Below are 26,285 nucleotides of genomic sequence, written 5' to 3' on the forward strand. Positions count from 1 at the left end.
GCAGAATTGCTAAAATGCAGCATTTTGACACTGTAGCACCTGTCAAAATATAGATTTGGCATGCGAAAATAGCTCTTAGCATTGGAGATGGTGCGTGGCAAATTACGACACGACATGCCAACATGGCTTGAACACGACACTAGATAATCGGATTTGGGTTGACCTTAAACGGATTCGGGTCATAAACAAGTTGACACGATTAACCCATTTACTTAATCGTGTTGAGTTAGAGTTAAAGTGTTCAACCCATGTAACCCATTTATGACTCATTTAAGTCAACATGTTATAATGGTCAATATGACCTATTTAAAATGTTACTTGTTTAAACACAATTATTATGGATAGTTATGGTATTTTAACATAAATTTTGACTACGACTTATGATTTTTCTTCTTATGTTGAGTATTTGGGTTAATTATGACAATTTTTTTACTATTTCTTGTTTGATTAAATATAAAATGTCTCGTTTTGATAAACAGATTAAACAGATCATTAAACGCGTTAACATGTTAATACGTTTAATAAACAGTTTGAATTAATGTTGAAAGTTCTTGACACGATTATTAAATAGATTGAGTTTATTTGTTTAGTTGAATACCTCTACGCCAATACGACACGATTTTGCATGAATTGCCACCCCTAGCCCTAGTGCCTTCAAGACCATCCTTTCCTAAATTGGATGGAATTTAAGAGAGTAAAAAATACAATATATATATACAGATAACGTACATCATGATGCTTTGACTGTGTTCCATGCGTCGGACTTTCCAACCCACGTTCAATCCAAGCCCATGAAATTCATGGGTTCAACGTGCATTTCTGTTATTCGTTACTACGGATCTTGAAATTCTGTTTGTTGACAGTTGACTAATCATGGAATCCCCGATGGACTCATTTAGCTAGTCTACATGCACCTAATTCCCATATACGGTAGCATTTGAATTCAAACGTTGCATGGTCTTTAGTCCCCTAAATTTCCCCCTTGCATCTAACACACCATCCAACTTAGACTCGCAATCTCTAGTTTCCTTCATCATGCCATGATTTTCTTAGGAGAACCCACCTTGTTACTTCCTATATTTTCCGGAAACCTCCATTAGTCTACATTCACGTTTGTTTGAATGGTACACTAGTCTAGTTAGCTCTCTTCCTAATCTCTCTAGTCAAACAATTAAACAAACCTACTACAATATGTACCACTCTCGCAAACAATATAAATAGGGCACCAGATCTTTCATTTTGTATATCACATCTGCAACACAACTTAATTGTACTATCTTTCGTCTCTGTCTCTGTTTCTCTCCCACACACACATGGCTAAAGGTCTTGTACTACTCAATTTCATTTTCTTTCTAATACTTGGTTTCATTTTCTGTGCAACTGAAGCTCGTCCATTTAACATCTTCAACTCGCGTACCACTGCTAGCGGAGGTATTAAGGGCCTTGTTGACGGGTTATCCCTAGGTGCCATCAAGAGTTCAAGTTCGAGCCCCGGCGAAAGGCACAAATTTATCAACCATGAAATACTTGGAGGAATTAAGGACTCTGGTCCGACTCCCGGCCAAGGACACAAATTTACAAATGGAGGAATTAAAGTCTCTGGTCCGAGTCCCGGTCAAGGACATGCATTCACCAATGCTCAAACACTCGGAGGGATAAAGGACTCTGGTCCAACACCTGGTCAAGGACACGCGTTTATTAATGCTAAAACTCTCGGAGGAATTAAGGATTCTGGGCCGAGCCCTGGCGAGGGAAACAATCATGTTGCTGGGAAGCACTAGTGATTCACTCATACCTCCTCTTGTTTATAATATTCTAATTAATTCTTATCTTCTTGTTGGATTTTTTCATGTAATGTACTCAAGTTAAATGATCAATTATTAATAATTCTTTTTAAAAGTATTGTTGTAGATTTTCTTATATGCAGTATTTTCGCATTAACACTTGTGGGCCTTCTGCCTTCATTTTAATGGAGAACGACAATATATCCTTCCCTAAAAATGAAGGAATTTGTTAGAGCATCAGCAGTACATTAAAATATTTTTTTTGTGTAAAATAGACACGTGTAATTTTTTTTTTTTTTTTTTTTTATCTTTAACAGTCTGTTAAGATGGCTTCGGTCTATTTCCAACGTAGGCATTTTTCTTAGTTTGACAGGACGCCTTTATTAATACAAGTTTTGGTCAATATTCTCTATACAAGCTCCAATTTTATTGGGTGTCCGAGAAGGGACGGCTGATGCTTTCACTTGAGATATATGGTCATTTGATTCAAAAACTTAATTGCAGCTGTGGATTCTGAAGCCAGTTATTGCTTTAAAAACCGGAATGGATTAGTGTCCTTTCATCTGCAAATCTCAGTACCAACTTCATCTTCAACCAAGAGACAATTTAATTTATAGGAAAGGCACTTTGATTCTGCAAGATCATTAATGATAACTGCTTGGTTTGCAATTTGAGAAAGCGAAAAATTGAAGGAATGAAACCAAGTGGTTATTATCGTCTGAGAACCGTGAAATTACTAGGAGAGCAGGATTTAAGGCTCTGTTATGTTAGTGGCGAACTTTCATGCAAGACTCGTACACAATTTACACCGCTTTAATCCATGCTCGGTTGTGCAATACATGTTTACCATGTAACTATGTGTATATATGTGTGTATGTATAGGTGCAGTTTGACGATGAATGGTAGTGCTCATCTTCTCACATCTTAATGCTTGAAACTTCCTGAAAGAAGCAAGTGAATATCATCACTCAAATTACATGATAATAGCCAACAAGTTTCTGAGTTATTTTAAAGTTTCCTTCAGATGATAACCATGAATCAGTTTATTTTTTATATATGGATTTACAAAATAGAAAGAATTCTTAAATCAATATGATGTGTTATATATATTTAAGTTCCAAAAATTGTATGTAAAAATGGGTTAATTGTACATAAGTTCTTCTGAATTATAAATATTTGCTTATTTACCCGCAAAAATACAACTAACCTTTGCGGTATTGAAACTTTGCAAATCCCTAAATTTGTTTCAATGCTACATTTTAGTTATCTTGGCTCAGTTATTTCTAATGAAAAGCAATTGAAGATAATGTTGATAAAGAAAGATATTGCTAACATGTGGCCTGATTAAAATTATAGTAGTGAATGGAGTTCAAAATGAAAACATATAAAAATTCAACTAAAATATAATTTGTGGAGTTATTTTCTGTTTTGAGATAACTGCCTTATATAGTAATAGAGAAATATTTTCAGATAATTGTGTTTTATAATTCTTTGAAAACAGTTTTTTGAATTTTTGAAAACTGTTTTTATAGTTACAAACCAAGCAGACTCCAAGCCTTTTTGAGTTTTCAAAAACCTAAACCAAATATTTAAACAGTTTTTTGTTTTTAGTTATCTGAAAATAAAAAATTATTCTCAGAAATTATAAACCAAACCAAACCAAACAGAATTTTTGTGTAGTTTTCTATTTACTGTTCTTTGAAAACATGTTTGGTTTGTAACTCTGAACACAATTTTCGAGAATTCAGAAAATATAAAATTGTTCTTAGAATTACAAACCAAACAAACATCTTTTATAGTTATATGAAAATAAACATTTTTATAACTGAGTTTTCATAAAACAGTTTTTAAAAAACTAAGCCAAGCAAAGTTTTTGTACAGTTTTCTATTTCCTATTATTCAGTTCTCTGATAAAGAAAATTATTTACAGAGTTATAAACTAAGCACAACCAATTTTAAAATTATTTACAGAGTTACAAACTAAGCACAACCAATTTTATTTTGAGTCAATGACTTAACTCAAAATGATACTTAAGTTAAGGAAGCAATTGCATTATGGTACTTGTCCATCTATACAAGGGCGGATTAAATTGGGTGGATTAATTTTGGACTGGGCTAACTTTGAACTGGGCTACCATTATTATTTTTTATTTTTTATTTTTGGGCTGGGCTTAAAGTAGTATGATAAAAACAAAAAAAAAAAAAATTTGGGGTGGGCTGAAGCCCAGCTTCGCCCACCCTTGAATCCTCCCCTGCATCTGTATATATTCATTTTACTTTTCAATCGATCGGATGTATGATGAGAGCATCTAACAATTTTTTTCATTTAAATTCGCAACAGTTGGACCACCCTACCTACTTGAATGGGACCTATACTCCTTTCGGTGGGCATAGGATTAAAGGCTGGATTTTACTTTGGTACCAACAATAAAGTGTAGCCCTCTGACTCAAAAGCTTGAAATGTATACTCACGCGGTATATTTTTACTTCCCATCCTGATACCCCTAACTATATATATATATATTTTTGTTAAAATACCCCTAACTATAGTTCTTTCCTCCCCAAATATATATATATAAATAAACAAAACAATCCGACCCGAACCGCTTCCTCAAACTGAAAACACCGGCCGTGCGCTTTTGGAGATCAAATCCCTACCCTTACCAGTTTGGTTGTTTCATTTTTGTCCGCTAAGGTTGAACTAGGGTTTTTCACTGCTAGCTCGTTGTTTCCCCTCAAATATAAAGGGTTTTGTCTCTCTCCCTCAGCATATAGAATATAGTGTGGTGTCTTTGTAATTTGTTTATATTAATTATTTTTGAAGATGTCGTCGAGGCCTGAATTAGAAGCACCTCCTGAGATATTATACAACGATTCGGAAGCTCGCAAATACACCTCCTCTTCTCGTATTATCGAAATTCAGGTACTATACTTACATTGTAGTTGTAAGAGTACTCCATAGTGATATGTATTTCGTTTGCTAAGTACTGTTATTTTATGTAAATGCTAAAGGCAAAACTTTCGGAGAGAGCACTGGAGCTTCTTGCCTTGCCTGATGACAGCGTCCCAAGATTACTTCTTGACATTGGTGATTTTGTTAATCTTGTTTCTTTAATTTCAGTTTCTGAGTGTTAGATAAGCATTTTGTTTCTTAAGATTGGAAATTTGGTATGAAGTTTTTAATTCTTATACTTTTGCTGACTAGTGAAATGAGAGTTTTTTTTTTTTGGGACTAAAGTTCTGTTTGGTAACTGAATTGAGTGCCTAGTTCTGAATAAGTTAAGTGATAATACCCAATTAAAAATAACAAGTTATACTTAAAATGTTATTAAATTTTAAGTGAGTGATACTTCCGTATCATTTGGAATGTACATGAATTACTCGATTTATAATTATCACTTAAAAGAAAAATTAATAGAACAGTTATTAGGCAAGCAATATAGTATGTAGTGGAGTGTTGGGTATTGAAAAAGGCTCAAATACAACGCATTCATATAGCGCAAATGAGGATGGTACGCTGGATGATGGGAGTTACTAGAAGAGATAAGATAAATAATGAACGTGTTAGGGGAATATTAGGCATAGTATAGCGCCTATAAATGATATAATTAGGAAAATTAGACTTATGTGGTATGATCATATTCAAGGTAGACCGATGATGCACCTATTAAAGAGGAAGAGTTTTTTGCTTAGAAGGTAAGCCACAAAGAAGCCGACCAAAGCTTTCGTGGGATGAAGTAATTAAAAATCGTTAGGTATAGTGCCTATAAATGATAAATTAGGAAATTTAGACTTTTGTGGTATGATCATATTCAACGTAGACCGATGATGATGCCCTGTCAAAAGAGGTAGAGTTTTTTGCTTAGAAGGTAAGTGACAAAGAGGCCGACCAAAGCTTTCGTGGGATGAAGTATTTAAAAATCATTTCAAAAATTTAAATTTAAGAGAAGACAGTGTATAATAGGAGAGAATGGAAAAAGAGAATTCATGTGGCTGACCCCCATATGGGACAAAGGCAAGGATTGTGATGACGACAACTTAAAATTCAGCTTGCAAAATTTTTAAGTAATGAATTTTCAGTTTAATCAAATAGCACCTAAGTTCTTGCCAATCTATTTGAAAAAATGACGGGCCAGTTGATAGTTTTTTTTTTCTCTTTGTTTTTTTTTTAGTTAGTAGTATTGATAGTTCCATGTTGTTGAAAACCAAAATTGAATTGTAGGTTCATGAATTAATTATATTATGTGCTCACAATGGCATGTCCAAGAGACCCAGACTAATACTAGAAGTTCACACAATCCACCTTTTTTGTAGCAGAAAACATTGGAAAGTAAAGGAAAATAGAAGTTTGAATCTCACATTTTCTTCTCCCCACCCCAAAAAAAAAAAAAAAAATGATAAATAAATAAATAATAAAAAAGAAAAATGAAAGAGACAATCGATCACCCCAAAATTGTTGTTTTAAGTTTGACCCAATGTAGGCTTTTGTGCTTTTCAAGTCCTAAGTAATAAAATTCTCAACTTTTTACTTCTGGTTTTCTTTTGGTTCTCAGTATCAAAAGAATCTTAAAAGGTAAAAAGAGAGCTCGAGCATGATGAGAAAATATTGGTACCTGAGGATACCGACAATGTAGTACTCCAACCAATAATAAGTAGTTAATCCCAATTATCAAGGGAAATAGTGAGTATTATATCCATTGGTTGGGGGTACTATATAGTCGGTACCCCCGGGATACCCAATATTTTCCAAGCATGATTTAAGTAGTTTGGGATTGAGAACTCGATGATGTACGAAGTCATAATTGGTACGGAGGTCATGATATATTACTTGTGGACTGAAGACTTGAGCTTTGACACCTGGCAATTTGATGTTACTTCTCAAAATCAAGATTTAAAAAAAAAAAAAAAGAAAAGAAAATTTGATGTTTACTTTTTTTTTTTTTTCCCAACATTATTATTGGCTTCCTAGCCTGCCCTTAGATTCTTCATGAAAATTACAAAAGTAACTTAGGCCTTTTTTTGTGCCTTATAGGTTGTGGATCTGGACTCGGTGGGGAGACAATATCTGAAAATGGGCACCAATGGATTGGTTTAGATATATCACAGTCGATGCTTGGTATGTAAATTTTTTTTGTTTGATTTAACTTGAAGTTTTTTTGATAAATTTTTATGCTCTCTCTCTTTTACTCTCTTCTTTGTTATTTATTCAATGATGTAAATTTTCAAATTCAGATGTTGCTTTGGAGCGTGAGGTTGAGGGCGATCTTATACTTGGTGATATGGGTCAGGTAACTACCTAATTTCTTATTTTTAATCCATATCTGTGATGTCGTTACATTAAGTTTGTATATTACTACATTCTAATAGGATTACGGAAATAAAATGTATCTTGCAGTTTATTAGCTAGACTAAGAATTGAAAGGGAAAAAAAGCTAAAAATTGACTGTTGACAGCTAATGTTGAGTGCCTGATATACTTTATTTTTCTTTCCTGATTATTAATAAGTCATTCCATGTGGAAAATTTTTGGAACTTTTGGGGTTGATTTGATTTTGTACCACTCATATTCTCTTGGCCTGCAGCTTTTAAACAAATACAATGGATTATTTGGTCATAAAATTTTGACTTGTCAATAAGACCAAAATAATACTTCCTATCTGCTAACCATGTTCCGGAGTTTGTATGGGATTAAATAATGGTGGACTGAGTTCATATTTTAATTTGTAATCTGTTAAATGAATGTCAGGCTGGGTGATTTGACATTAATGCTATTTTTTTTTTACCACAGACACATCTATCAGTTCAAAGCCATATATTGATTGTGTGATTGTTTGTCCCTTAGCCAACATAAATATTACATGTTAATAACTATGCTAGTTTGGTGTGTATTGCCCACTACTGCTAACCGGTGGTTAATTTTTGGACCTTCCATAAATAATTCTGTTTTATATCATGCCAAACCCGATAATTTGGCTTTAGTTGCTGCTGAAATCATTGCAAACCCAAAGTTGTTCATGTATTGCTATACTCTTTCTTTTCTTTTCTTTTTTTTTTTTCTGGTAATATGGTAACTTTATGTGGTTATGACTTGTGAAAATAAGTTGAAAGACTTAGATGGTTTGGACACATATATCGGAGACCTAGAGACGCATCAATTAAGCAAGGAATTAACCAAGGAAGCCTAGCTTTAATAGAAGCTAAGAGATGGAGAGGGAAACCAAAAATAACATGGTATAAGGTTATTAAAAATGACTTTAAAAAGTTAAACATGGTAGGGGAATTGGCATGTGATAGGAACGATTGGAGAGAAAAAATTGATGTGGTCGACCCCATTCATATGGGGATTAAGGCAAGGATGATGATGATGATGATACAATCATACAACTATTTCAAATATTGGGTGTTTTGATTATGATGCATGCAAGTCAACTCACGAAAATTGTTGTTCCTTTCAATTGATTGTTAGTAAAGAATAATAGTATGCTTTCATTGTGTATGTTGCAGGGTTTAGGACTTCGTCCTGGAGTTATTGACGGTGCGATAAGTATCTCAGCTATTCAGGTTTGTCATTGCTTTCTCTTAATTTTTTAATTCTCTATCTTTTTGAAGTAAAATGTCTAGCTACCCTCTATGAAATATGAATATTCTACTAGCATTATCCCCCGTGTGAGAGGATTCTGGAAACTTTGCTTGTAAAATACAGAATTTACTTATTTCACTTAGTATGTTATTTCAGACTCCATCTACACTAACAAAAAAAATACCAAACTTTATATGCAAGTTAGCAATGCCTTTTTCAACATGGCGGAGCTTATGATCATATCTTCAGCTCTCTTTCAAATTATTCGTATATCTGTATTTCAAACAAGGGAAGAGACAATTATATGCTATTGTTTGATTCCATCATCACTTATCATTGATGGAGCATTTGTATAACGTATGATTTCCAAATGTACCTTCAGAATAAGTTAAGTTTCTTAGATACATGGTGATTGGAATTGTTGCACACTATTTGAGGTATTAATGGGTATTGAAGTGTCTTTTATATTACTGCTGACATCACCCTCTCTTTAGTTTTCCAAAATAAAGTGCCTTGCAGTTAGATGATATTTTTTTAAAAGGTACTTTTTGGGTAAATTTTACATTAATTTTCTGTTTTAATTTTTTTTTTTTTAAAGCTCCTGCTCGAGCTGCTTGGCTAGCTCTGGTTCTTTCTTGAGTCTATAGCACAGTCAGCTTTGTTATCACTGCATGAATGTAAACCTAATTTTAAGCAAAGATTTTAAGAACTTAAATAAAAAAATTATAATTTTGCAACTAGAAAATTCAAATTATGAATGCAGCAAAGTTGTTAAATTCGTTTCTAGGCTTAAAAAAGAGTCACCTCAGCAAGGCATGGCCAAAGAAAGCTCACTTCCTTTATATATTTATTACAATTATATGTTTATAACTTATCAAACAAAAATTATATGTTTTATAATTCTTTCAACATATTTAGTTGTATAGAGTATTGGTTCTCTGAAATAAATACTCACCGTTGCTGGAAATTATATTCTCGCTAGACATGTTTGTACTGTGTTGAACTCTTTTCACATGTTGATTTGTCCATGCAGTGGTTATGCAATGCTGATAAGTCCTCTCATGAGCCTCGATTAAGATTGAAGTATGTTGAAATTCTTTCTTTCCTTTTTTTATTAATTAGTTCATCTGAATCATGGAAGAAGCTTATGCTTCAGTTTCATTGAGAACTGCATTACTAATCTCTCTTTTGTTTGAGTGTTAATGTGTTTGACACAATACCTAGTACTAGCACAAAGAACACTCCTCTACAATGTATGATACAAAATTTATTTATAATAACAGTAAAGAGGGTCTGTTGGGCTCTCATGTCTCACACCTAGGGTTAGAACTTCAATGCACAATCTTGAAACCTTGATATCAAATTAAATGCAATAGCTATATGATATGGTGTTTTAGGAATTCCCAACTCTAAGAGGGCTCGGACTTCTAGAAAAAATGTGGTACTATGGACTGTTGAAACTCATATAGACCTGCTAAGAAGACTTATCAAAAAAAAAATATAGACCTGCTAAGAATATTTTAAAATTATCAATATACCCTAATATCAAGATAAGAAATCATCTAAAATATATCAAAACATATTAGAATCTGACCAAAAGCATTCTAAAGCAAATTAAACATAGCAAAAATTTTGCTACAACTAAAACTTGGCTACACAAAGTTCCAAGGTGGTCATCTGAAATTAAACAAATTTCCTTATTTCTCTGTTCAAATTTGCACATCCTTGAGCTTCTTATGGACTGCAATCATATCTTTTGTAGGGCTTTCTTTGGATCACTCTATAGATGTCTATCAAGGGGAGCAAGAGCAGTGTTTCAAGTATATCCCGAAAACCTTGCTCAGCGTGAGTTGATCCTGAGCTTTGCTATGCGTGCTGGCTTTGCTGGTGGCGTGGTGGTTGACTTCCCACACAGGTAATGCAATTATGTTATAGAACAACCTTAAAGAGGCTTTTACTTGTGACTTCATGGGGAAAAAAGATACCAATGAACATTACAAAAGGTGGTTTGCAATAGTACTGTAGTATCGGCTTTTCCTTCCTTGTGTGCGCTTTTATTCTGCGAGATTGTGCTTTTTTTAACTTGGCTTTCTTTCGAGAGTAAATGCCCTCAATAAGTGATGTATTATCATTGTCTTGAGGCAGCAATTGAAGGGATCTTTTAAACCACCACACACACCCCCCCCCCCCCCCCCCCCCCCCCCCCCCCTTCTCTTTTTCAAAAAAAAAAAAAAAAACAAAAAGTAATTAGGGATCTTTTGAAGTTTCTTGTAACATCTGTCTCATTTTTCTCTAGTGATGATTGTCTAGGATTTTGGTCCTTTTTTTTTCTTCAACCTCAGAACTCTCATCTTTCTTAACCCTTTAATTACTGAAACCGTTAAATTTTGATGTGATATAACTTTGGTTCTGAATTAACTATATTTTTTAAAGGCTTATCAAACCATAATAAATATAAGGTTTAATTTCAATGACACCCCCTGAGGTTTGGACACATTTCACATGGAGGCACTTTTCTCCAAATCACTTTTTTGTCACTTTTACCGTTAAAAATGTGTGAAATGACAATTTTACCCTCAATTTTTTAATTCAAAATATCAACAAATTTGAAGGACAAAAATGCCCTCTTATTACCGACACAAAAGGAATGCTAGAATCATTGAACCAGTCTTACTATCTTCTTCACGCTCTCCAATACCTTCAGCACCTGAATTGGACACTCATCTCCACCGCCAATCAACATCGCATGCTTCCTCTTCAACGTCGAGTTCCTGTTATTCTTGATCGCATTATCAGTGTAACCATTGTTGAGGAGTCTCGCAATCGTTGCCCACTTGTTCCCAAACCTCGTGTGCGCAGGCATGATGCTCCACCTCCGGCAAGAGCTGATTACACTACCGGAGACGGCACGACTTATTGGACCTACCCGGAATTGATTTGGATATCAATGTCCAGTTCTGCGCAATGTTTTGTTGTACGAGCTGTCACAACGACTCATCCTCTTCAGGACTCCACGTTCCCTTGATCTGATCCACCAACGACGACTCCATTGCGGATTCTCTATTCTCCATTCAAATCCAAATACAAACCTAAGTCTAATATTTATATATACATATATAATTTAGAGAGAGAGAATGATAAAGAGGTGGAGAGATGGATGAACAGAGGTAAATTTAATTTGTTCAACAGTGGGCATTTCTGTAGGAATCATTGAATACCGTTGCTGAAAATCTTGAACAGAGGTTTCGGTGTTCCTCTCTATGCCACCCTTCTGTGACCACTGTCGATGTGCTGGTGAGACCCAAATTTGATTCTCATTCACTATTTCTTTTTATTTCTCAATCTGGGTAGTTGAAGTTTTGACCTGTGAATCCCAATTTTGGATTTAATTTTGGGGTATATGGTTTATTGTAAGTATAAGATTTTATTTATTTATTTATTATTATTATATATATATTTTTTTTGAGAATTAATCAAATTTTGGTGAGACCCAATTTGATACCTATTTAATGTTTCTTTCAATTTATCAATCTAGGTAGTTACAGATTTGATTTGGGAATTCTAATTTTGTAGGCATACGTAGTTTATGCTAATTGGGTATGAAATTTGGTGGTTGCAAGTTTTTTTTTTTTTTTTTTTTTTCTTTTCAACCACTGACTGATTGGATTAAACATATGGTTTTTCTTGATAATCTATAGATACAAATTATACAACATGCTTTGATCTTCCATCTGGCAGCCAATTCAGTTATATATTGATGCTTTTTACAGCACGTGTGGATGCTTCATCTGCTTATTCAATCCTGATGCCCTGACGAAGCCATTAGAACATCAACCACCACAATAAACATTGACAACATGCTTACGATTTTTCAATTTCACCAATTTAGTTGATTCGTCCATGATGCCAATTGATAATCAGTTGCCTTTAAGATTAAGAATTTTTTTTTTTTCCTTTCCATTTTAACTTTGTGGGGTCCATCTTTGATTGTCTCTTCCCAAAATTGGTGATTGGTGCTTTTTGTATTTTTCTTTAGACTTTCTTGGGTTTTCTTCAAGACCCAGTTGGATCATATCCAATATTTTGCTTCTCATCATTTTCTTTTCGAGTTTGTGTGTGTGTGTGTGTTATATATACATATAGTTGTCATTCCATTCAATCCTGTATACTCTATCTATGATGGAGTTAGAAACGTAATACATATATATATAATAAATAGACAAAAAAAAAAAAAAAAAAAAAAAAAACACACACAAACAAATGATTTATGATGTTCTGTTGAATTTTTTTATCAATACAAAAACAGACACTATTGTAAAGTTTCATATATATACACATATTCCAATGGGTACTTTGGTGACTTAACATGGGTCCTATGGGGATAATTAAGTCATTTTATACATGAAAAGATATTTTTATAAGTCAACACATAGTCAAAAGGGTAACAATGTCATTGTACATGCACAAAGTGTTCTGACACCACTGAAAAGTGACGTTTGGGGGGTGAGTGAAAAAGGACCAAATGTTTGTAACGTGAGTGATACTTATTTTCGAAAGGTGTCTCGGTGTGAGATTTATCCAAACCTCAGGGGTGTCATTGAAATTAACCCTAAATACAAACTTATTATGAATATAACTTTAGTGTTGATGAATGTAAATAGCCTACATGATATATTCTATCTTCGTCCATTTGCATTTCTTGACTACTCTAGGAATAGTGTTTAGCTAATAATAGATTGACTCAAAGAAATACATGAAGACCATCACCCAGTGTTGGACCTGCCTATGCAGGTGTGTGTCCAATTTCTAAGCTAATTCTGAATTACCATTCGCAAAGTTCTTTTCCCTCACTTATTTAAATTTTAAAGTATGACATCCCTTCGAAAAAAAAGTTATGTAATTGAATGATTGGCTGTATTGCTACCTTATGCAACCATAATTTGGTTTTTCTTAAAATAAATATAATTTGTATGACTGGGCAACTCTCATTACAAACCCCCTTCTTAGGCTGAGCTTCCATGGAAAGTTGCAAATATGACATGCTAAAATAGGAGCATATTTTTTTATCAGTACGGACACTAATAGAGTGTAATTTTCATGAGCAGTACTAAGAAAAGAAAAGAATACCTTGTACTCACCTGTGGTCTGCCATCCTTGAGCACAGCTACTCCAAAAGGCAAAGGCGAAGATGAAGAGAGTTGTTCTGATGACGAGAGTAGTGGAGATGAAGAAAATGAGACAGTAAGTTACTGTGTCTTCAGTTATTAATTTATAAGCAATCACATTTCAGGGGTGAGAATCTATAAATAATGCTGTTAATGCTAAAACTTTGTGTATTTATTTGTATTTATTAGAACAAGTTTCTCTCTGCCATTCAGGTTTGTAAATCAGACAGGAATAGACCAAGGAAAAGGCAAAAGATAGGCAAGAAATTTAAGGGAAGAGATTGGGTGCTGAAGAAGAAGGAACAGATGAGGAAAAAGGGAAATGCCGTGCCTCGAGATACAAAGTACACGGCACGGAAACGAAAGGCTCGATTTTGATTAGGATATTGTTATCCTAATGTTGATTTGTATTCTGGGGCTTTAATCTTTATATGGCTTATTTTTATTTTTTGTGTTTTTTTCCTGGTGATCTTGCATGATTAATATACCCCTTCAAAAGAGAGTTGGTTTGGTGGATGTCCAGGATCATTTGTCATAGTAAGTGCACCTGGACAAGAAATTTGGCACTAACCGAGATAGCAAGCAATTGTTGAGTTAGGTGAGATGTTAACTGCGGATTTTGGGGAATGTTAAAATTTTGTTTATATTTATTTGGATTGCATGAAATTGTTAGCATATTAGTTGTCTCTAGGTAGTCTAGCTCTCAAAGGGGTCTTTGTGTTGATGCTATTTGTTCCCGTTGTGGATTGGAGGAGGGAGATATTAATCGTTTATTTTTCAAATGTCCCCACTCGCTGCTAGTGTGGAAATTGATGCCGCTCCGTCTTGATTTGGTGAATTCTTGTATATGTTCTTTTTCTTCTTGGTGGCTAAGCCTTGAACTTTTAGGTTCTGGCTCTTTACAGAATTTTACAGAAGGATTCGACTCTTTCTATGGCTTCTTTTGGCTGTTGGGCATTGTGGAAAGCACGTAACAAGCTGGTGTTTGATGCTGTTTTATGGGACCCTTGGATGGTAGCCTCCTTGGCTGTTGGTAAATATTGGGAGTTTGTTGATGCCCAGGTGACTTGCCGTATGTTGAATGTGGGTGCTAAACCACGGGATTCCCCGGTTTCTTGGTCTCCACCCCCTGTTGGATTAAAGGTAATGTTGATGCATGTTTCTCCTCTTCAACTGGTATGGGAGGTGGGGGTGTCGTTTTTCGAGACTCAAATGGGTCAGTCGTTGAGGCTGTTATATTCAAGCAATTCCCATCTTCCTCAGCTACTATAGCTGAAGCCACTGCTCTTCGGATGGCAGTTTTTTGGGCTAGTGTCTTTCGATTTCAAGAGGTGTGGTTTGAGAGTGATGCTCGTGTGGTGGTGGAGGCTGTGGAAAGAACTCATAGGTGGCCTACTGATATATCTCCCATCTTCTTTGATATCATTTTGGAGCTCTCTAACTTTTCTTCTGTGAAGATTTTCCATGTTCATAGTCACAAATGTAATGGGCAGGACTTTGTTTTAGACTGTTTCCCTGATGCAGTGCTCCAGGCAGCTTCTGTGGATTGTAGTCCTTCTTAATGTTGCTGTGGAATGTAATCCTTCTTAATGTAACTTTGTTTGCCAAGTAAAAAAAAAAAGAGTAGTCTCGCTCTGGAATGTTTACAGTGGACCCTTTGATGATAAGTAACTTTGTGATTCAATCAGATTTTGTATTAGAGGATTGACTATTGGCATCTAGCATAAACCAAAACTGAGTTTCATTCGAAATTGTACCGGCAAGAAGGGTGGACCTCTGCCGTCTGCCAAGTTAAAACATTCAATCTGCCTCTTGATTCATCATGCCCGTCCCCCAAAAATCTCCAAACAAGCCAGCGAAACCCTAGCAACCTCTCAGACTTGTCTAGAGCAACAAAGACCCGGTGGGCAGCGAAGAGAGGAGTGGTTGTGGCGTCAATGGATGTGGTGGTAAAGGTGTTTTGCGTGCACAACGAGCCTAATTTCTCAAATCATGGGGAATGTTTGCGTAATTTACCCTTATTTAAATCACACTCCTATAAAAAGTGAGCAAACAAGACTTATTGTCACTTAAATAAAGTGAGAGATGCAAAAATACAAAAATATTCATCGAGATTCTTTTTACAAAAATAATAAAATATGAGTAGAAGTTGAAATTACTTAAAAGGGCTTATACAAAATTAGAGAGTAAAAATCAAATGATATATAATGTAAAAAATCAATTAAAAAAAAAAACAACGTAAAAAAAAAAAAAAAAAAATTATATATATATATATATATATATATATATATATATATAGTATATCTTTAAATCAAATAAATAATTTTAATTAATATATTTATCAAATAAATCAAATAAATAATTTTAATTATTATATTAATAATTTTAATTAATAATTTTAATTATTATTTTATCTTTAAATCAAATAAATAATTTTAAATGTAATATATATATATATATATATATATATATATATATATATATAGTCAAGTGTCAAATCATATTCCTTTCAATAATTACTAAATAGTAATATAAATAAATATAAAAATACTATATATTTTCTATACGGAATAAACTATTTTCTTTTATACAGATCACAAACTCTATGCTTGAATAAAGATTTCATTCTTAGAAGAATATATAATGGGTATTGACATTTAGGTGTATTGATATTTAATTTTATTCTTTTTTTTGGTAAATTAATATTTAATTATTTGATCATGTGAATATGGGAAAATAAATTACTAACAGAATGTGTAAATCACTTTAATGTTTTAGAAAATATTATTATTTCTATAAAAAATATATATATTATTGTATATATACACACAACACAATATCTCATACATGGATATGCAAAGAGCCTTGATAAGTAAATTTTTTAAGACAGATAAATTTTATTTATTTATTATTAGTAGTATTAAAGAAATAAATTTATCTACATGGGATCTTTAAAGAAAGACAAAGAATGAGAAGAAATATATATATACAAACACAAATTATAGAGATAAAAAAATATAAATAGAGTATTTATAGAGAGAAATGTGAAATTGGGGTATTATATATAGAAATTAGGAAGAAAAAAAAAAATGAATGAGGGGTAGTTTGGGAATTCCAAAAGAGCAATGTTGGTATTAAAGATCTTTTTTGGTTACATGACCCACACATGTCACAATTTTATTTATTTATTTATTTATCAGAAGGTTATATTTACTCATTTTTCATACTGGTAGGATTTGAAGTTTTTTGCACCTCACCCATAGAAATTCACCACTCATAACTACAATTAAATACCCATTAATAAATTTTCCCAAAAAAAAAAAAAAAAAAAATCTTTCTGGGGTTGTGGATTTTAATTTTTCCAAAAAAAAAAATCACTATTCATAATTATATAATAAATTACGGTCACTAGAATTCCGCAAAAAAATTGGGTCTGCAATAATTGGGTGGGGGCATAGCCACTCCTCTCTCCCCCTCTCCATTATTATTTTGTTTTCATCTAAAATAAAAATAATGTTTTTGATGCGGTGTCTCTCTATCTTGTGATCGGTATCATATTTAGTAATATAAAATACCCCATTTGTTTTCATAAAGAGGTTCAATTTGCTAAGTTGTCTCGCCGTGTTTTCATTATCGTGTTTAGTATTAGTATTCTATGTAATATAGCCATAAGGTATATATACCATGTCAAAAGCTCAAACATTCTTTTGTGCTTTTTTGCCATTCTTTTATCTTAAGAAATGGTCATCTTATTATTAATATCCCTAAATACTTTAAATTTAAATATTATCTCCATCCCAAATTAGATGTCATGTTTAAGAACCCGTGATTCAAATTATTTTGTGAGTCACTGCTTTCAAATAGGACATTTTTTTTAGACAACCCGACAATTCTAATAAAATCCTCCATTTATTCATATACAAATACATCAAAATACACCCAGGATCCGAAAAATTGCCCTCTCTTTTATACAGAAATCAATTTATCAAATATACAAAAATTCTCCAAATAAATAAAATAAATCCTGCACGCCAACCCTTCATCCTAAGTCCGTCTCTACGATCCCCGTCCATCTTCAGTACCTGAAACTGGAGGGTGGTGAGACAAAAGTCACAGTAGGAAAAACCATAACAAGAATCTCATGAAGGTTTAATAAAACAGTTTCACAAAACATACATAATCATGTGAGTATATAGACAAAATAAATATGCATTTAATCAAAACATTTCATAAAACATTTAATCAAAACCTCACCATGTCATTCAAGGTATAAAGAACCTTACACTCAAAAAGATTTATGGATCATCAATCCTCAAACTCCGGCCTCCTCTGCAACTCTCAGCTCCTTTGTCCCTCTCTCAACTCACTCTGTTTCTCTCTCTCTAACTCTCGGCTCTCACTGTCTCTCTCCAATTTTTTCTCTTCTGTCTCTGCTTACTCTCTCTGTATTCATTCTTACGTAGTAGTGCACCCAACACACAATTAAATAGGCCAATTCACCTACTCATGAACAAATGCTAACCACACACAAATATCAAAAGACAATCATTAATCAATGAACCCACAACCCATAATTTCTTTCCTCATAATTTTCTTCCTTATCACATCATATCTGTCAATACAACAATATCACACTCCACTCTAACAGACTAACCCACGTGAAGAAAATAAAGACCAGAAACTTTTTGGTCACAAAATCACATTGGTGGGACCCAAAAAAAAGATCATCACAATCCTATTTCCCACCTTTTTCAATTCTTTTCATTTCACAAAAAAACATGGAACACAATCTCTCACCCAATAAGCCCACGTGAAGCCAAACGTCGCCATCACCACCTTTTCCTTTTCTTCTTCTATTTTCAAATTGCAACACCCATTTCAACTCTTCAGCAAACAAAACATAAATACATAATTAATAAATAGAGACACGCTAAAAATCATAAAATACTTAAATTAAAATTCTAAAAATTCGGATCATCACACAATGCAACAACTATCAATTTGTGACACTACAAGTGATTATATATTATCTCTATCTCATATTAGTAATTCACTATCTTATTTTTAGATATTTTAAATTAGTTATTTACTTTGAAAAGTAAAAAATAAATAAGTATTATCTTTCCATAATTATCTTTTATATTTTTAAAAAATTTCAAACTTAATAATTATACTTATCTAAAATAAAAATGACAATTTGATAATTTAAAAAAAGAGACAATTATTAATTACATTTTTTAAAAAAATTATAATTTCTAAACATGAATATCTAATATGAGTACAGGGACTACTTAGTTTTCTCTGATGACCAGAGTCTAGCTAGATTGTTCAATGATTTGGCTGATGAAATAATCAACATTCCCATCAGAAGAACCACCATCTGCAACCGCCTTTCTGGCCGCGTCCTTCAATTCTGCTGCCCTTTCCTTAATCTCCGTCGCCCTCAGCCCCTCAGTGACTTCAAAAATGCATCTTTCAACCTCCTCTTTGGTGACAACCCCGTCTTCCTGGGGCCTCATTCTCACTCCCATCTTGAAAACATCAACTAGAAGCTTTGCATTCGTGGGTTGGTCCGTCCACTCCGGAAATGCAATCACAGGCACCCCAGCCGCCACCGCCTCCAAAGTCGAGTTCCACCCACAATGGCTCACAAAACAAGCCAAAGCACCGTGCATAAGCACCTTTTCCTGATTACACCATGACACCACCAGTCCCGTGCCATTGGTCTCTTCCATAAACCCAACTGGCAGTCCATTTTCCTTGTCGGAATCTCTCTCTCCTGACTTGATAACCCAAAGAAATGGCCGTTTGCTTTTCTTTAATGCCATAGCTATGTTCTCAATCTGCTTTTTTGCCAACACAGTTAGGCTGCCAAATGCGAGATACACAACCGATGAATTCGGCTTCTTGTCCAGCCATTCCAAACAAGAATCATCAGAATTCCACATATCAAGACGATCCATTATCACTTCTTCTTTTCCTATTAGTGAAGAGGGCACCAACGGGCCTATGGGAAGAAGAGGTTTGAGCAAAGCCATGGACTTCACCACATCAGCCTCCAGCTCATAGAATGAATTGACCAAAACCCAATTCACTTTCTCCAAACTTCGAAATGAATCTGACAGCACATTCTTGAAGTGTTGAGGACACGACGGAAGGATAAATGTTGGAAGATCTTTTACTTCCAACAATGGCAGCCCAGGCAACTGTAAGGCATTATTTGGATTATCAAATGGCGGGAATGCTTCGAAATCATTATGGTATCGATGGTAAATGGAAAAGAGAGAAGAACCTTGTATGCAGAGCATGGCACAAGGGATGCCGTGATCAGCCGCAACATCTGCTACCCAAGGAACGAAGATTTGATAGATTATGCAAGAAAATGTTCGACCATTAGCGGCCAGATTTGTGATGAGATTGGAGAGATTTTTCGAGCCCAACAATGGCAAGGACTGTAATGTGAGATCGAGGTGCTTGTTGCGATCAAGGTCGAGGTGGAGGCCATCAGAGAAGAACTCGAGATGGAGTTCGGGGGTTTCATCGACCTGGGTGTTGAGGTTGGTGTAGGACTTGGCATTTGAAAGTGTTTGACTAAAGACTTCGAGTGTGGCAAGTGTTACGTGAAGGCCTTTTGATACAAGGCGTTTGGCAAATCTGAGCATTGGGTTTATGTGACCTTGAAATGGTAATGTGACCAGCAGGACATGGACTCCTTCCACTGCCATTGTTTAATGGGGGGAGAGAATATATGTTGAAGGGAAGGGTTGTTTCTAACTACATGTATTCTACCTATTATATATACTATAATAATTTAATATGTGTGGCAATATATAAAATACCTGCCAGCATAATTTTATTTATTATGATACATTAAATGTGTACATAATAAAATCCATGCAATTGAATAGAAAATTTAAGATGGGGCAGGCAATTTGAGAAAGGCTGACTTGGCTTAAAAAGCACATTAGTAAAGCAATTTAATGAGCGCCTAATTTTCATTTTTTTAATAGACTCCAATAACTAATTCGGACATGCTATGGGCAACTCTTCAAATCGTTTCATTGTTTCCTTGGTTGTCAAACAGCCCAAGTGATACAGCGAAGCATTCAAAATAAAATAAAGTAAAAATAAAAATGGCCCCATCGCAATTTATGCAAGAGTTAATTTATTTTGACATGCTTTTATTGTATTATTTAAACAAAGAATATTTTGATCGATCTAAATTAAATGTATCATAATCAAATCTCATTTATTACAATTATGTAGGTGTAGTGTTGGAGTTTGCGTGAAATCCAATCTCATTCAATAAAGTTGGGGTTTAAAAAATAACTGTAATGGATAAAAACATTGTGCACTTCCTCCTCATGTTTATCATTTCATTACTTGGCAGAATAATAAAATTGACAAAATTGTCATTATAAAAAAGGCAAACAAAAATTGGTAATGTGTAGAAAAATTAGTAATGAGAACTATTATATATGAATATTAATGGTATTAATATATATATTCAAAACAAATCCAAAACAGACTCAAACACAACAGTCAGACTCCGTCAAACATGTTTTGTTTTTAAATTTTTTGAAACAATAAACGTTGCCAAATATATTATACATGTTCCTGCTTCCGAAATTTTAATTGCAAATTTGGGTCACCAAACATATTTTTGTTTTCAACCTAGAACACTCCATAACAAAACAATTATTTTGTTTTGGGTTAAAACAAAACGCCAAAAATACAATGCATACTAAATAGGGCCTAAATATTGTTCATACTCTACCATCGTTATATCTCTTCTCAGTCGTGCGGTAAAAAAGAACACCCTTTTCACATTGAAAAATGATATAGTTTGTGTAGCCCATTTATTAATTGACTTGCTCTTTTTGTTTTTTGTTATTATTTTTTTCATGCATATCCTATCATTACTCTTTCACGTTTAATGCTTTTTAATTATTTAATAAAATAATCAAAGATTGTAATTTAATCGAGAGATCAAATTCTCTGTGTTAATGACTTATTAATGTTTAATAAATAAATAAAATAAAAAATCATCAAAAATTATCAACTTGGTGGTCCACTGCAATCAAAAATAATATTCTTAATTTTTTAATAATAGTAGGAATTTACCTCTGGGCTTAGGCTATATGTAGTTTAGCCAATTTATTGGCCTCATGTTAAACTGCACTCAACCAAGGCCCATGTGAATCAAACTTGGAGACATGGGATGTACAATTTGAAGATCTGGACTTGGTCTTGGGCTTGGAAAAGTCAATTTATTCCACTCAAAGCTGAGCCCAACCTTACTTAGCCCGGTCCCACTACACGACCACGTGGACAATTAATTGCGTCCTCAAAAGAGAGCTGTATCGTCTTTGCCACGACAATTAAATTGCCTCATTCTTCACAAGGATGCACAAACTCAACCTAAACACTATAAACAATACGATTATAATTATATAAATAAAGTAAAATTAAATTAGATAATATTAATAAATAAATAAAAATGAACTTTGAAATTGAGAGGTGTGCTAAATATTATTCTAAAGTCAATACTTTTTCTTACGTGCAGATGTTGACAGTAATACCGACTACAAGATACAACCCAATAGTTTGCAGATGATATTCATGCCCGAATGCAAACAAAATAACTGAATCGCTTATTGTCTATAAACAAATCAAATGATTCTAGAAAAAATATGAAGACAAGAGAAGTAGAGAATAGAAAGACTCATATAAAAATTTAGAAAATAGGTATTTCTTCTCTAATCCCGGAACAAGTGATATATGGTCATGTATATACAATGATTAAATTGTAACGGTGAGTGAATACATAAAGATAGAATTAGTGCACTAATAATGTAGGTAATAAAGTATAATAAATCACAATAAATAAGGTTTTATTAAATATCTTCAACAGAATATATATTTATAATATTTCTCTCTATTATAGCCTAGCATGGATCTTCATCAAATCAGGGATCATAATAAACTAATAACCCTGGTCTCATTTGGTGATACTATACCATTTGTTGACAGTTGACTAGGTCATGAAATTCCTAGCTGTTCAAACCGCCATTCATTTGAATTCAAACCAGTTGCATGGTCTTTAATTGGACTCCCCCAATCCCATTCCATTTGGTATTGTAGAGTAATACTGTATAATTTTTCCAAGTAAAATAGGCGGCTGGTACACCACAAGAATCTAAACTAGTTAATTCAGTTAATGCACCATGACCATTGCATTTCTACACCATCCAAATTAGACACGACTCCCATTGCTTTCTTCTCTCATTTTCTTTGTTCACAAACACTATTTTCAGCAACCACAGAACCTCCCTGGCTACTTCCTACATTGATACATATATACTTCCAATATTACTCTATTTATTTGTCACGTTTGTTTTGAATTCATGGTGTACTTGTCTGCCTCTCTCTCTCTCTCTCTTCTCTATCTAGCAATCGAGTCAAACATACCTACTCCAATCCTATACCAAGATCTCTTACCAACAATATAAATAGTGTGCACCACATCTTCCATGTTGCAATACATCTCTCTCTCTTTCTCTCTCTAACATGGCTAAACATTTTGTACAACTCAGTTTCAGTTTCCTCCTGATACTTAGCTTCATTTTCTGTGCAACCGAAGCACGTCCGTTCAATATCTTAAAGTCTCATGCCTCTGCTAATAGAGGCGTTGGGGGCTTTTTTGATGCCCTAAATCTAGGTGCCATCAAGAGTTCAAGTCCAAGCCCCGGTGAGGGACACAAATTTACCAACTATAATATATTTGGAGGAATTAAGGACTCTGGTCCCACTCCCGGTCAGGGACACACAGTTACTAATGCTCAAACACTTGGAGGAATTAAAGACTCTGGTCCCACCCCCGGTCAGGGACACCCAGTTACTAACGCTCAAACACTTGGAGGAATTAAGGACTCTGGTCCCACCCCTGGTCAGGGACACACAGTTACTAATGCTCAAACACTTGGAGGAATCAAAGACTCTAGTTCGACTCCTGGCCAAGGACACAAATCCACCAATACTCAAATACTCAGAGGGATTAAGAACTCCAGTCCAAGTCCTGGGGTGGGACACAATTATGTTACTGGAACGCACCAATGACGGTCTTACCTATTGGTTCTTTAATTTTACTAGTTTATAAATTTGTTAATTCGTTGTTCTTCTTGGATTTTTTTTCCCATGTGCTATCGAGTTAGAGGATCGGTTATTTAGCAATTCTTTTGTAAAACACCTATTGGTGTAAAATCTTCTTTATATTTGTCACGCTTCTTTAATACGAGTATGTTTTCCTCTTTGACCAGCACAATATCAAAATTTAGCCCAAGTTCACTCAAAAACAAGCCCCAAAGGCAAACGAACAATGTGTAATGGCCCAGTAGAATTTCTAATACTTTCAAAACAGCTCCAAGGCAAAGTAACATTAGCACTTTGTTTCTTTGGATGTAAAATATATTTTTATTTTTTGTTCTTTAGTTATTGTTAAATATTTACGAACTAAAAAAAAATTTATTCATTAATTTTCAGTTAGTTATTTTACACGTCCCGTCCGATGGATTCGACTTCAACCTCGATTTAGACCTTTGCCAAATATTAAAAAAGTAAAAATAAAAATATATATATTTTACTTGAAAAAGAAAAACATTTTCCAAAAAATATATTTTAAATCGAAACAAACAAAGCTTATATGACATTCCAATGTGTATATATTTGTGTTTGCTCGTCTTTCAAAATGAAAGGTAGAGGGTTTAAGTCCTCGTAGTTAGAGGCATATGAGTATATGAGATTTATGTGAGGTTTTTTTCTATAAAAAATAAATATATTCTATATCACAAACATTTTCTTTATACCTTGCCAGCATTGTAAGCATTTTATCTCAATAGCAAAAAAACACACTCAAACATCCACAAATACACTTAGGCAAAAATATACTTATATGACTATTAATAATATAATTAGTATTTCAGTATGTATTTGTATATTTATATTAGGAGTTGTTTGATAAAATTGAAAATTATGTACACTTAAAATGAAGAATTGAACCTTAGATCTGGTACTTTATGAGGCACCAAGGCCAAGTGATATACCCACTTGAGCTCCTTGTTAACTAAAAAATTTAATTGCTGAATTTTTAAGTGATAACTAAAAAAATAAATATTATGTGATACCTATTTGAATTTTATGCTTTGAGCATTCAGTGATATCCTTGTAAACTTTTACTTCATTTTAACTTTTACCTCATTTTAAGTGGCGCTAATCATTTTCTTTTCTAATTCAATTAATTTTAAATGATATTCAAATTACATTATCAAACACACTTAATTAAATAAAAGGAACGGATCCTCTCCAGGAAAAATTCTCTCCAAGCATCTACAGATATTACTACTAAGGCCATAATATATTCGCAAGAACATTCTGTAGTCTTAGTAAGAGAGGGAAGGGTTAAGGATTTACCCTGTGAGATATCACATTATTCGAGGAACCCAGAAAAATTCTCTCCAAGCATCTACAGTTATTAATCTTACTACTGCTAAAGCGCTACATCATCAACTTATTTAACTCACTTTCTTAAAATATCTAACTATATTAAATTACAAATTTACCAACATAAAAAAACTTTTTTTTTCTCTTTTCTCCTCTCTTCCTTCTCTCTCCTGTATATAACATATATATATATACACACACACACATGGTTAGATGTATATATATATATCTACAGATTATATACTGTTGGAGTCTCGGCGATGGTGTCTCTAGCGTCCATGCGCTCGGAGAAGGCGACCATTGGTTTTGTAATGCTGCTTCCATATCTACAAGAAGATTCGTTATCCAATAATATACATTTAAGAGTTTGAACAGTTTTGTTGATTGCCATCACCCAATCATTGGAATTATTAATTGATTCGAAGGCTTCAAGCTTGAACAGTTTTATTAATTGAAGGTTTAAAGCATTTGTTCGCCACTTGTCAACGGATTCTTGTGAACCCAATTCGATGCGAGACACAACTCTATGGAACGACATAGAAAGAAAGAAAGTGGAGGTTTGAGAGAGAGAGTTGTCAACGGCGGATCAAGAAAAGGAGCAAATTGGCTCTATAGATATATATATAGGAGAGAGAAGGAAGAGAGGAGAAGAGAGAGAAAAAGTTTTTTTATGTGGGTAAACATGTAATTTAAATAGTTAGATATTTTAAGAAAGTTCCATAAAGAATTCTAATCAGATAAGTTTTTGATGTGACGTCTTAGTAGCCAAAAGATTAATATCTGTAGATATTTGGAGAGAATTATTCTTGGAGAGGATCCTTTCCCTTAAATAAATCCTTAACCCATTCAAAATTAAGCATTGAATTAAGAATATAAGCAATTGATTAAGAATATAAGCATTGAATTAGCATTAAGTAGGAAAGTAATATACGCCAACTCAGAGTATAGAAATACTTATTAGTAAGCAATTATATATTATTCTTGTTTTAAATTAGTATATATTATTTCTACAAGTATACTTATAATTGGTAAGTGTAATTAATAATAACATTTAATATTTTAATAATAATTAATAAAAACACTTAATACTTTATAGACATTTCTGATAATATATATAAGCGCACTAATACTAAAATAAATGTTGTATAAATAATTAATGTATGTATATAATAATTAAATGATGTATGCACCAGAAACCGTAATGTAATTAATATACGCCAACACGTAGTATATTTAACTATGTATATATATATTTATT

At 33.5% G+C, this 26,285-nt stretch overlaps 4 protein-coding genes and 1 long non-coding RNA gene across 5 annotated transcripts; 3 read left to right on the top strand and 2 right to left on the bottom strand.

Annotated features, from left to right (window-relative positions):
* The first annotated feature begins 1,264 nt into the window (after window positions 1-1,264).
* On the top strand, window positions 1,265-2,240 carry LOC132286297 (uncharacterized). Its single transcript, XM_059788612.1, has one exon. It carries the CDS (start codon window positions 1,314-1,316, stop codon window positions 1,779-1,781), a length of 468 nt encoding a protein of 155 aa, XP_059644595.1. The 5' UTR covers window positions 1,265-1,313; the 3' UTR covers window positions 1,782-2,240.
* Window positions 2,241-4,368: 2,128 nt separating this feature from the next.
* On the top strand, window positions 4,369-14,203 carry LOC132283209 (18S rRNA (guanine-N(7))-methyltransferase RID2-like). The gene is made up of 9 exons (XM_059785138.1): window positions 4,369-4,707; window positions 4,797-4,872; window positions 6,817-6,900; window positions 7,017-7,072; window positions 8,288-8,344; window positions 9,397-9,446; window positions 10,126-10,278; window positions 13,469-13,604; window positions 13,742-14,203. Exons 1-9 carry the CDS (start codon window positions 4,609-4,611, stop codon window positions 13,904-13,906), a joined length of 876 nt encoding a protein of 291 aa, XP_059641121.1. The 5' UTR covers window positions 4,369-4,608; the 3' UTR covers window positions 13,907-14,203.
* Window positions 14,204-17,418: 3,215 nt separating this feature from the next.
* Window positions 17,419-18,470, bottom strand: LOC132284365 (uncharacterized). Its single transcript, XR_009472256.1, has 2 exons — window positions 17,783-18,470; window positions 17,419-17,610 (listed from the first exon to the last, which is right to left on the bottom strand). It is a non-coding gene; the product is annotated as an uncharacterized LOC132284365 (long non-coding RNA).
* A 357-nt stretch (window positions 18,471-18,827) lies between these two features.
* Window positions 18,828-20,253, bottom strand: LOC132286712 (UDP-glycosyltransferase 84B1-like). The gene has a single exon (XM_059789078.1). It carries the CDS (start codon window positions 20,251-20,253, stop codon window positions 18,844-18,846), a length of 1,410 nt encoding a protein of 469 aa, XP_059645061.1. The 3' UTR covers window positions 18,828-18,843.
* Window positions 20,254-23,083: 2,830 nt separating this feature from the next.
* LOC132286326 (uncharacterized) lies at window positions 23,084-23,860 on the top strand. Its single transcript, XM_059788646.1, has one exon. It carries the CDS (start codon window positions 23,099-23,101, stop codon window positions 23,645-23,647), a length of 549 nt encoding a protein of 182 aa, XP_059644629.1. The 5' UTR covers window positions 23,084-23,098; the 3' UTR covers window positions 23,648-23,860.
* The last annotated feature ends 2,425 nt before the right edge of the window (window positions 23,861-26,285 follow it).

This window comes from Cornus florida, unplaced genomic scaffold (assembly GCF_030987335.1).
Source record: "Cornus florida cultivar Cherokee Brave unplaced genomic scaffold, ASM3098733v1 CherokeeBrave_3.0.0_Hap2_Chr11, whole genome shotgun sequence".
NCBI lineage: Eukaryota > Viridiplantae > Streptophyta > Magnoliopsida > Cornales > Cornaceae > Cornus > Cornus florida.